The following is a 12,479-nucleotide window of genomic DNA, read 5'->3' as shown; positions in this document are numbered from 1 at the left end:
ATACTAATGCAAAATAAAGTTAAAGCTTATAGCCAAATAATTCAATGTCAAATGGATTTTTAGGTGGAGATTATCCATAAGTTAAAGGGAAATGTAGCTGTTGACACTTGACCAAGGGCTCGCCACAAAGTATGAAAGGCTGGAGAATAAATTTTTGATTATGAAAATTCCACTTTTTTCTAAAAAAAAGGTTGACTGAGATATGAAGTGTCCCAAAGAAGAAAGGAAGATTTCCTAAACCTTCACTATACATGCCCGGAATACTCTATTCTTTCTGTGTAACAAACTATTCAGAATACTCTATTCTTTCTGTGTAACAAATTATTCACCTAATTTGTAGAAAAGAGATTCTTTAAGAGTGTGCCATTAATTTCCAGATTTTCAAACACATATCAAAACAGAACAAGAAGTGAAATAAGTCTTTGTTTTACTTTTCTTACATTAGATCCAGTTTGTTTGGAAGAAACTAATATACCTATGATTTTGCTTTAATACAAAAAAAATCATGCAATAAAAGTTGCACAAAATTGAAGCATAAATTAAGCCATCTTTTTTGTTGTGGTGGTGGTTGTTATTTCCCAGTATTTCAGTTCACTGTTGCTCATATTTTTTAAAATTTTGAAAAAATTTGATTAGAAAAATAATGTACTTCATGCCAAGAGGTGCTAGCAGGTACATTCATCTGTGAGCTTCTCTCCAATTGGCCAGCTGCTCCCCAGGGCAGTCCTAGGAGTGGGACCATTAAGAAAAGACTGGTCATCTTGGTATATATCTCATGTTCATTTCAGTCCATTCACAGTGAAGTAGCCAGGGTTTTCCAGCAAACTGGCTTCAAACTACTTTCTGTCGAACTGCATTTGTTCAATATACTTTTCCTTCTAGAATCGGAGATGCTTTCTCTTGGTGGGGAAATGAGATAGAAGTAATCCTTAGAAAGTAAAGAATAAAAGAATTATTTCTAGCAAATAACTAATGACAGAACTCAGAATATTAGCAAACGTTCCTTACATTTAGCATTAATAACAATTTACAGAAAATGTCAAAAAATAAAAATAAGAAAAGCAAAACAAAAAGTTTTATACATCTCTGGTTGTAGAGCATAGCCTCCTAGAGTGACCTTCAGAGTATAATTAAATAAACACATAAATTTGTAAGAAGCTGTACATTTTGGTTTGCCTTTTTTCATGCTTTCCCATAACAGAGAAAATTGGGTCTCAAAACCTTGGGCTCTGGGAAGCATGTTCATCTTCCTACTGCATGGACGGAAGTAATATATCTGGCTCAATGCAAAGGAGAAATCCAAGATGGTATGTGCTCTAACTAAGCTCTTTTTAGTTACCTCAAGTGTTTTGTAGATTAGCAGAGAAGGTATAATTTGTGAACTTTAACATTTGAAAACTATGCAGGAGCCAAGGAAAATTTGCCTTTCTGTATCAAAATATCTGGTAATGTTTCATTAGGAAAGCTCCTTTTGTAATTTTGAATTCATGAATTTGTTCAACATTTTAATTACAAAAGTGTTTTAGAAACTTTTGCTCTGGCTAATTAAAAAGTAGTATAAAATGTCATTTAGTGATTTTGAATTACAATAGGCGCTATACTTTAGAGAAACTTGTTTTGGACTTTTATAGTTCTTACTCATAAGACGTTAGCCAAATGGTTGTTTGTTTTTCACTTATTTTAAACAGCCATTTTACTCATTACCTTTTCATTTATCACTTCTCGTTTATATGTCTCCTTTTAAACCATCCTCCAACCAATCTAAAAAAGAAATTAAAAAACACTATTTTTAAGGAGGTAAAATTCCTCCTATCGTTATCCTAAATTTTATGTGTATGCCTTTTACAATGAGTTTTAAAATGTTAACCATATGAGGTCAGAGAGTATTTTCCTATGTAAATTGGGTTTTGTAGTGCTATCCGGGACTTTTCAAGCAACAGGAAGAGTAAGAACAATTTTGTATTTAATCTACCTATATGGCACTTCATCACAGTGCTATCCACAGCCTGACCTATACTAAATTTTTAAATGATATTGAAGTAAACAACCCTAGCTTATCAGCAACCAGCAGCTGCTTGCTTTTCTTTGTCCATTAAACCTGTTTTGTTCAGGTATCCTTCAGTCACGTGATTCAGAAGACTGGCGCTTCCCAGCCTGGGCATCCGGGGGAGGTCATAGTTGATTTAAACTAATCATGGCCATTCTCTTTTGCTTCCAAGTGATTACATGACCTGATTAGGAGTGGTCACGTGACCTGGTCCTGACCAGAGATATAAAAAATAGGTCTATTTGGAGTACTTTTTGTTGAATTGCTTTTGAAAAAATAAGCCTGGGGAGAAAGCACTTCTTCCCTTCTTATACCTTTTGATTCCTCTCTAAATGAGTTGGTAAGAAAATAATGCATGGAGCTTGTGTGGTCATCACAGTAAGCATATATATCAGAGAAACTGGAAGGTGAAAGAAAAATACATACCCAGGGCAGTTAGATGAGCCAGCCCTACAGTATTTCCAACTATGATCTTGGGAAATAATGAACATACTTATTTTGAAGACACGTCTTTATATTTCCTGTTACACACAGTCAAAAGCTTTTTCACTAATCAGGATATTGAACTCCAAATAAAAAACCCAAGTGTGAATTTGTCTTACCAGCTCCACAACTGAAAACCCTCCACACCTGTCTTGTCTCTTGTCTGCTCCTCATTCTATAGTCCATCCACTTTCCATGCAGCGGTGACCATTCCAAAGCTTAAATCATTTCTAGTGCCTTTTGATTACACTTAAAACAAGCCCCAACTACAAGGTTCGTTATGATCTGGCTCCTGGCTGCCTTCCCTACTTATTCATTCCGCTCCAGCTGTACTGTTCTCCTTCTTATTCCTTGGATGTGTCAGGGCTTTTTCTTCCTCAAGTCCCTGCATTTGCTGTTCTTTTCAGATATTTACATGACAGCTCTTCAAAATCTTTGTAATAATTTGAGGTGTAATTTCTCTGGGGCCTTAGCTTGATATTCTTCTTCACTCATCTCCCCTGGGTCTTACTTCCTCTGCCTTGATTTTCTAGTTTTTCACTCTTTATAGTACTTATCTTTAGCACTGTCTTCTGTTATCCAGTTCTATCCCATTTCTCCACCATCATTTGTGTGGCCTGGCGATCTACTTTGTGTTGTTGGATGGAACAGCTGGAGCTCCTTGGGCATTTCTCTGTCTCTCTTCTATCTCTATCTCTGTAGTCTCTCTAGCTTAGTGACTTCTGAGTAATTAAAACTTCCTACATGGCTGCTTAGGGTTCAAAAGCTAGCATCTTGAGAAAGAGATCGGAGGAGCAGCTGTATTGCCTTTTCTGATCTCGGTTTGAATATCATGCAGTGTCACTTCTGCTGCATTCTATTGGTTGAAGCAGTCACAAGACCTACTCAGGTTCAATAAATGAAATAAAAGGGGTGAAAAGGGGAAAGGGGTGTAGACTTCACCTCTTGATGGGAGGGGTGTCAAAGAATTTGTAAATATTTTAAAACCACAATCTGGCTTTGGTGACAGCAAATAGTTAATTGTAAGACTTAATTGTAGCATGCAAACAGCATTACTTATGAATTATGATGTTTCCAACTTTTAATATTTCAGAAGCTTTAAATATGCTTTATGCTTCCCTGGACCATGCTTCCTTTGATTATGATCATCTGCCTGCATTATTTTTTGTTGCGGAATCAGTTTTATATAGACTCTGTTGTGATGCATTCCAAAAGGCATACTTATATTCAATTGAAATAAAGCTGGCAAAGGTATGTTTTAAAATATTTTTAATGTGTTTTAATTGCTACACATACTGCATGAGGTCACATGACACCTGTTTTAGGACCTAAACAGGCCATTTGGTTTCATTATGGAATATTCTTTTGTTTGTTAATTTATTTTAATCTTTTCTAAATGTGGATAATACATTGTTACTTGATATCCAAATGGAGATAGTTTGATGACATATAAGTTCACCAACTATGTAAGAAAATAATAATTAAAATCAAGTTTAATTTATGTCTAAATATATATAGCATTTTTCCTTTCTATTTTAAGAATTTTTAAATACCTCTTTCCATTTTAAAATGTTGACAACCTTAAATAGTTGCCCAATTTGAGAAGGTGAATTGTTCTCTCAGTATTTTGTGTCATTTAGAGCCATCAGATGGGAAACTATCTTCATGTGGTTCATGTTTCATAAGGTCCTGGATGTCATATGGGTCTACTCCCTGTGATGATGCTGGCTGCCTGCTGTAAAATTTATTATTAGTCAAAAACACTTAGCTTAACTGGTAGTTTTATTGCAAAGAAGATAAAGAAAAACTAGGAGAAAAAATTCTTTTTTTAAATTTTTGAATTTTATTTATTATTGAGAGACAGAGAGAGACAGAACATGAGCATGGGAGGGGCAGACACAGAATCTGAAGCAGGATCCAGGCCCTGAGCTGTCAGCACAGAGCCTGATGTGGTGCTCAAACTCACCGGCTGCGAGATCATGACCTGAGCCGAAGTCGGACGCTTAACCGACTAAGCCACCCTGGAGCCCCTGGGAGAAAAAATTCTTAATAAATACATACTCTTAAAATATGATATTTTAAGAATTACTTGCAAAAATTATTGTTATTTATTGCAAAAATAATTTCTCATTCAGTTTTGACTGTGAACTGTAGAAATCAACCATGAAAATATTAATGAATTAGCCAGGGCATTTTTAGAAGATATGATGTTTCAGTCCTTAGAAATCAAGCCTAGATCCTCTCAGACATGTTTGGGGGTAAAAGACTTAAAGAGACCAGGCGAGATTCAGAGAACACATAATAGAAATTGGATGTGCAAAGAATCGAAGCTTTGCATAGAGGGGCTGGGAGAAGAGAGACAAGATTTTACCAATGGCTGTCTTTGGGTGGTAAGATTATGATGACTTTATCTTCTTTCTTTTTCCTCTGTTCCCAAAACTGTCCGTTATGGAGATATAGAAAAGATTACGTAATTATTGAAGAGATTTAAAAAGATATCTATGTCTGTACATATTTTATAATGGAAAAAGAATGGAAGGAGAAACATAGAGCAAGTCTGGCTTTTCTTCCTTTTTCTTCTCATCCCCTTTAGGGACATATTCCGTTCGTTGCCTTTTATATTTCTGCTAGCAATAAATGACTATAAAATAAAGTTTTAGCCATTGTACAAATTGCTTATAATTTATATATACTATGTCATTTAATTTTAAAAAGATTCCTGTATCTTCTCATCTGACAGTTTAGACAATTTGCACAGGTTCATAAAGCAGCTGTGAACACTTGCATAGAACTTGAACAATGATCAGCACTTCAGATGTATTAGACATATTAACTTATTTAATCTTTAAAACAATTTTAAAAGATAGATGCTATTGTTAGCCATTATTTTACAGACTGTGGCATAGAGAGTCTAAGTGAATTATTCAAGGTCTCAGCAGAGAAGGTTTTGAACCCCAGAGTCCATTGGACTGTCAGTCATAATGCTATACATTTACCTTGCCTCTCAGATTTGCTAATTTTAAAGCTTACTCCTTATTCTTCTAGATAATATAAATGAGATAGTGGAAATAAGCATGCTCTATAAATACCTTTGATTTCAGGCAAGAAGCCATTTCAGATATACTCCTCTCCCTTTGTAGAATTTTCATTATATATCTGACAGTCAGTTGGAAACCTCCCTTTTGATCTCTTCTCTTTGAAAGTATGCTATACTGAAAGGTATTGCCAGGAAAGCATCACCCACCTTCATATGCACCATTTTGTTGTTCAGTAATATTTGGCCCAGTGTTGGGAAGTACTAGAAATATTTGATACCATAATATTATTTACTTTCAGATTTTGTGTGCATTCTTTCCTTGTTATTCATCTATGTGTGTAGAATCATCTGAAGTATCAAAGTCTACCACTGAAGTGTGGAGAATAACATATAAGGGATAATAGTTTGATATAGTTTAGACATAAATATAAAGTGTTCTTCAACCTTCTATAAAAAACATGGAACACATAACCAACTATTAAAATATAACACATAATAAATATTATTCAGTATTACTATTTTGTAGTTAGATAACAGAATCAGAGTAATGAAGAGAAGAAGTGATGGAAAGAGAAGGAAAGAAGGGGAATAAAGAATAATGGAAGGAAAGATGGGAGGGCTAGGAATGAGAAAAATGACAAACAGAGAGATTCAGCCTAGGAGGCAAAGTTCAAGCTGTCAAGCTACAGAAAGAATATGTACACAAATGAGACATGAGGAAAGATGCACAGAAGGTCCCAGAATATTCTAGATGTATAGAAAGGCAGATTTTTAAATAACAATTTAGCCTTTTATAATATTATAGATGAAAGCTTTTCAAATCATTTTGCCAAGCATAGTTATTACTAGGGATAGCCCAGGGTCAGGTGAAACTCATAACCAAATTGGGGTATAATACAGTGATTATTCAAACTGATCTGTTTTTCATGAATTTTTCGATTTTCTCCGACATGAAATTTTTGAACATTAATTTTCCTTTCAATATACATCTCTAATTCCTTGCAAATTATTCCCCTTCTTATTATTTTTTCATTCAACGTCTATAACAATAGGTATTTTGATTTTAATACTCCCACTTAGAATGCTGCAATATTCTTTAAATGATTTGACAATTTCCACTTCCCATCTAACTTCAATCTCTTAGAGAAGTACAGTACTATATCAAAGTGGTCTATATGAAGAGATTCCTTGGGTATGCTTTATACACATTTTCTTTTTATTTTTTTAAGTCTATAGATGGTGCATGTTCATAATTTATAGATACATATATAAATACTGATGGTGCATTCTCAGAATTTATTTTATCAATAGAATGTTGTGATAAAAGTATTTGGAAATCACAGCTGTAACAGAAAGTTCATGACTTTTGGTGCAACGCATAGTCTTGGGTTCAAAACCCAGTGTTGCCACTTATTTGTTAAATTGTCTTGGTTGAATCACTGCCACTGGGTAGATTCATCCTTTTTATTTTATTATTATTTTTTTACATGTGGATCTGACACTAGCCTGCATCACTATTAAGAGGATTTGATTTGGACTATCTATATCTTGACAGTGATACTGTTTTTTTTTTTTTTTTCCAAATCTTTTGATTTAGCAGTTAAGGAATTTGTGTTCCATTTATTTCTATCGTTTGTGGGGGTTTTCTCTCATTTTCTGTGAAAACTTGCATATCATATATTTTTGCAGATATTCCATTTTCCATATTCAATGTCAAACAAACTTGCTCTACAGGAAACTTGATGGAGGTAAGAGGGCGGTGTTTATTCAGCGATGACTTTTTCTTCATAGGGGAATTGGGATCTCAGTGTAGCATAGTATGCACCAGCAGAACATTTCTCAAAATTATCTAAAGAAATGTGTTTAAAACTGTTTTGGCTGAGACTCATGGGAAGAAATATCTTCTGCATTGCAACCCAGCACACACGTAATACTCACTGATTTATATACTGAACTGTGCAATGTACTATGATATTTTCTCTTCTATTTTGTTTAAAAATCCCCTCTCAGTTGATTTCATGACTCAGTTAAGGGGCATGACTTGTGATTTGAAAAATACTGTTCTATAGGACATAGAACAGAATAGCAGTTGGTCATTATATATAATGTAGAGACGATTTATAAAAGGTTTTTGGCTGAACCAGTCTTTCAATCTTGATATAAATGTCTTAAAGTTATTTCAAAAGCACATAATCTCAAGTGAGTCTGAAATTGTTTCATCAAAGCAAATGTAACAATAAAATGGTTTATTTTCCTCATAGTTTTTACACATTTATTGATGCAGCACAAAAATACTTTTTTCTTTTTCTTTTGACAGATTGGCTATTTGGTCTTTTTACGACTTTTTATATATTTCCTGCATGGTCACCTAGGAACTTTTAAACAACATTTACTTAGGCTTCAACCATATTTATACGGTAGACTATCTTTTATTTTCTACACTTAATAAATGTTTTATGTTATAGTTTGAGAAGCTCAGACTATCACTATAAAGAACATAAGCTGTATTTTATTTTTCATGAAAGATAATAGGTACAGTTTTGCAGAACACAGCTTCTGGGCCAGATTGCATGGGTTTTAACTTTCCTACTTAAATACATGACCTTGTCTGTGACTCAGTTTCCCCATCTGTAATCATGTCTACCTTTCCAGATTTCAAGAAAGTTAATTTTATATTTTAGTAAGGTAACATTGGTGGCAATGTAGATGCTGAACTGGAGTAAAGAGAGAGTGGATACAGGACATCAGTTAGCTATGACATTAGTTGGGCAGGAGATGTTAAAGATTATGAACTTTGAAAATGGGAATGAAATAGAGTAAAATTGTTTTGGAAAATGTTTAGGAAAAAAGGACAGTGGATTGGGTGATCAATTGGATCCAGACTGTATATAAGGGAAAATGAGGAATTCAGGAGGAATCTTAAATTTTACATATTGACAAATAGAGTCAAGATAATGGTATTCTAAACTGAAAAACATTTGGAGAAACACTGGACATATTGAGTTTTAAAGGTCACTCAGGTGTATATACCCAGTGAGCAGTTGGAAATATAGACTTGGAACAAGGGAAATAAACGAAGTCTGGAATTCATTTATTTCTTGGATATTAACATACATGATTTGACAGTCATCCATGTTAACAAGGCTGAAATAACCTGGGGGGTGGGAGGTGGTGGTAGTGGGAAATTAATTCTAGGAATAGACTTGGGGAACATAAACATTTAATAAATTATTGGGGTGACATATGTTAATGAAGGGAAATAAGAGGGAGTGATGACATAGAAATCCAAAGAGGGGAGGTTCAAGAAGATCAACATTATGAAGAGCTATTGAAGTATTAAATGGTAGGAGGTCTGAAAGTTGATGGCTTTCTGTAAGCATAAAGTCACTGTTGATCTTGGGAGCATTCCCAGTGGAGAGGTGGAAGCAAAATTCGGATTGCAGGTAAATAAAGAGTGAAGGGAAAGTTTAAGCATGAGACAGAGATAGTGAACTATTACAAAAAGTTAGCTATAAAAGAAAGAGAAATATGTCAATAGTTTGGATGAAAAAACAAGGTCAAAAGACAGTTTCACTTCTTCCTTTCCAATTTGGATGCCTTTTATAAATATGATGTTAACTGTGGCCTTGTCATATGTGGCCTTTATTATGTTGAGTTACATTCCCTCTATACTGGCTTTGTTGAGAGTTTTAAAAATCATAGATAGATGTTGAATTTCGTCCAATGATTTTTCTGCATTTATTGAGATGATCATATGATTTTTAGCCTTCATTTTGTCACCCTGGTGTATCACATTGACTGATCTGAGGATGTTGTACCATCTTTGTATCTCTGGAATAAATCCCACTCGATCATGGTGTGTGATCCTTTTAATATATTGATGAATTTGATTTGCTAATATTTTTTTTGAGGATTTGTGGATATATGTTCATCATGGATATTGGCCTGTCATTTTCTTTTCTTGTGGCATCCTTGTCTGATTTTGGTAGGGTAATGTTGGCCTTGTAAAATGAGTTTAGAAGAGTTCCTTTCTCTTCCATATGTTTTGGAAGAGTTTGAGAAGGATTTGTATTCTTTTTAAATATTTGATAGAATTCATCAGTGAAGCTGTCTGGTCTTTGTTGGGAGGTTTTTGATTACTGATTCAATTTCCTTGTCAATAATCACTTTGTTTATATTTTCTCTTTCATCTTGATTCAATCTTGGTAAGTTATATGGTCGTAGGAATTTATCCATTTCTCCTACCTTATCTAACTTGCTGGTATATAATTGTTCATAGTAGTCTCTTAGGATCCTTTGCATTTCTATAGTAGCATCTACTTTTAGTTCTGATTTTACTTATTTGAGTCCTCTTTTTTTTTCCTTGGTGAGTCTTATCAATTAATCTTTTCAAAAAACTTAAATTTTTTTTATTTTATAATTTAACTTTATTTTTTAAAATTTACATTCAAATTAGTTAGCATATAGTGAAACAATGATTTCAGGAGTAGATTCCTTAATGCCCCTTACCCATTTAGCCCATCACCCCTCCAGCAACCCTAAGTTTGTTCTCCATATTTATGAGTCTCTTATGTTTTGTCCCCCTCCCTGTTTTTATTATTTTTGTTTCCCTTCCCTTATGTGCATCTGTTTTGTCTCTTAAAGTCCTCATATGAGTGGAGTCATATGATTTTTGTCTTTCTCTGACTAATTTCACTTAGCATAATGCCCTCCAGTTCCATCCACGTAGCTGCAAATGGCAAGATTTCATTCTTTTTGATTGTCAAGTAATACTCCATTGTATATACACACCACATTTTCTTTATCCATTCATCCACCGATGGACATTTGGGCTCTTTCCATACTTTGGCTATTGTTGATAGTGCTGCTATAAACATAGGGGTGCATGTGTCCCTTCCAAACAGCACACTTGTATCACTTGGATAAATGCCTAGTAGTGCAATTGCTGGGTCATAGGGTAGTTCTAGTTTTAGTTTTCTGAGGAACCTCCATACTGTTTTCCAGATTGGCTGCACCAGCTTGCATTCCCACCAACAATGCAAAAGAGATCCTCTTTCTCCTCATCCTCGCTTACATCTGTTGTTGCCTGAATTGTTCATGTTAGCCATTCTGACAGGTGTAAGGTGGTATCTCATTGTGGTTTTGATTTGTATTTCCCTGATGATGAGTGATGTTGAGCATTTTTTCACGTGTCGGTTGGCCATCTGGGTGTCTTCTTTGGAGAAATGTCTACTTCTTTGGAGAAGTGTCTACTCCAAAAGACTCATGTCTTTTGCCTATTTCTTCACTGGATTATTTGTTTTTTGGGTGTTGAGTCTGAGCAGTTCTTTATAGATTTTGGATACTGACCCTTTATCTGATATGTCATTTGCGAATATCTTCTCCCATTCTGTCGGTTGCCTTTTAGTTTTGCTGATTGTTTCCTTCGCAGTGCAGAAGCTCTTTATTTTGATGAGGTCCCAGTAGTTGATTTTTGCTTTTGTTTCCCTTGCCTCTGGAGACATGTTGAATAAGAAATTGCTGCGGGCAAGATCAAAGAGGTTTTTGCCTGCTTTCTCCTTGAGGATTTTGATGGCTTCCTGTCTTACATTTAGGTCTTTCATCCATTTTGAGTTTGTGTGCATGGTGTAAGAAAGTGGTCCAGGTTCATTCTTCTGCATGTCGCTGTCCAGTTTTCCCAGCACCACTTGCTGAAGAGACTGTCTTTATTCCATTGGATATTCTTTCCTGCTTTGTCAAAGATTAGTTGGCCATACGTTTTTGGGTCCATTTCTGGGTTCTCTATTCTGTTCCATTGATCTGAGTGTCTGTTCTTATGCCAGTCCCATACTGTCTTAATGATTACAGCTTTGTGGTATAGCTTGAAGTCCAGGATTGTGATGCCCCCTGCTTTGGTTTTCTTTTTTAAAATTTTAAATAAACTTTTTAGTTTAAGTGGATTGAATTAAAAAAAAAGTCAAAAGTGGAAAAGACTAGTGTGTTGTAGGGTAAGAGATTAAGAGACTCGAGATACAAGAAAGGGGATATTTGTGGAAAAAGTCATGGAGGAGGGAATAGAAGGTAATGGTGGAAGTGCTTTGGAGAGTGACCAGTATGCACCACTACTACCAATTTGGACAGGGCATAAAACCAAGGTAAGATTGTAGACTAGCAGAGCAAGGATTCCTGGCTAGAGTGCCACTTGTTTTGATTTCTTCATACATTATAAATCCTTTTTCAGCTCCTCACTGTGTTCAGCATAGTGACTCAACAAATAATCAGATGATGGTGGCAAATAAATTTTGAAAAATCATTTGCATAAAACCTCAATTTATTACATTAGCTTGTTCTTGTAGATATATCCTGAGAAAACCAACATCTTTGTTCCATATAAGGATAAAAGCCCCAGATTTTGCCCTGCTCTCAAATACTGTTAAGTAGAGCCTTACATATGGTACATCTTTGTCTTCAACAATAGAATGATTCCTACCTGGGGCCATTAGCAACTGCTTCCTATTTATGTAGCCACCCAGTAGAAGAGTAGTTATTCCTAATTTTTCCACTCTCAGTAGATTGAAACTCAAAAATTGTCCAGAAGTTTATAAAAAGAACAGCATAAATATGGTTCATTTAAATACCAACATAGTGTTATGTTAAATGATAATAATTGTTGCTGTATTTAAAATATATTTTCTAAGAAATCAACAACAATAACATCTTGAAAAGAAATAACACTAGAGAATGTAGGGTTAAAAGCAATGACTTGGTTTGTTTGTAGGATTATAGTTTCGAAGTATCCATTATGAACAGAGTATATGTTATAAATGTATCTATTTTCACCTGGAAATTTCAAAGCATTGTTGTACAGTAACTGTACTTAATTAGGTGTTCAACCGTTATACCAATTGCTGTTCTGAATTATAAACTGTTATG

At 34.6% G+C, this 12,479-nt stretch overlaps 1 protein-coding gene across 8 annotated transcripts in view; it reads left to right on the top strand.

Annotated features, from left to right (window-relative positions):
• Nucleotides 1–12,479, top strand: part of TMEM232 (transmembrane protein 232) — a 213,254-nt gene that overhangs the window by 35,234 nt on the left and 165,541 nt on the right. For all 8 annotated transcript variants that reach the window (XM_047866564.1, XM_047866579.1, XM_047866570.1 and 5 more), the window contains 3 exons: nucleotides 1,202–1,307; nucleotides 3,624–3,781; nucleotides 7,885–7,984. In XM_047866564.1, coding sequence (XP_047722520.1) covers nucleotides 1,202–1,307; nucleotides 3,624–3,781; nucleotides 7,885–7,984 — 364 coding nt within the window. The remainder of the gene's footprint in view (nucleotides 1–1,201; nucleotides 1,308–3,623; nucleotides 3,782–7,884; nucleotides 7,985–12,479) is intronic.

The sequence above is a fragment of the Prionailurus viverrinus genome, chromosome A1 (assembly GCF_022837055.1).
Source record: "Prionailurus viverrinus isolate Anna chromosome A1, UM_Priviv_1.0, whole genome shotgun sequence".
NCBI lineage: Eukaryota > Metazoa > Chordata > Mammalia > Carnivora > Felidae > Prionailurus > Prionailurus viverrinus.
This window is presented reverse-complemented; position numbering and strand designations above follow the sequence as displayed.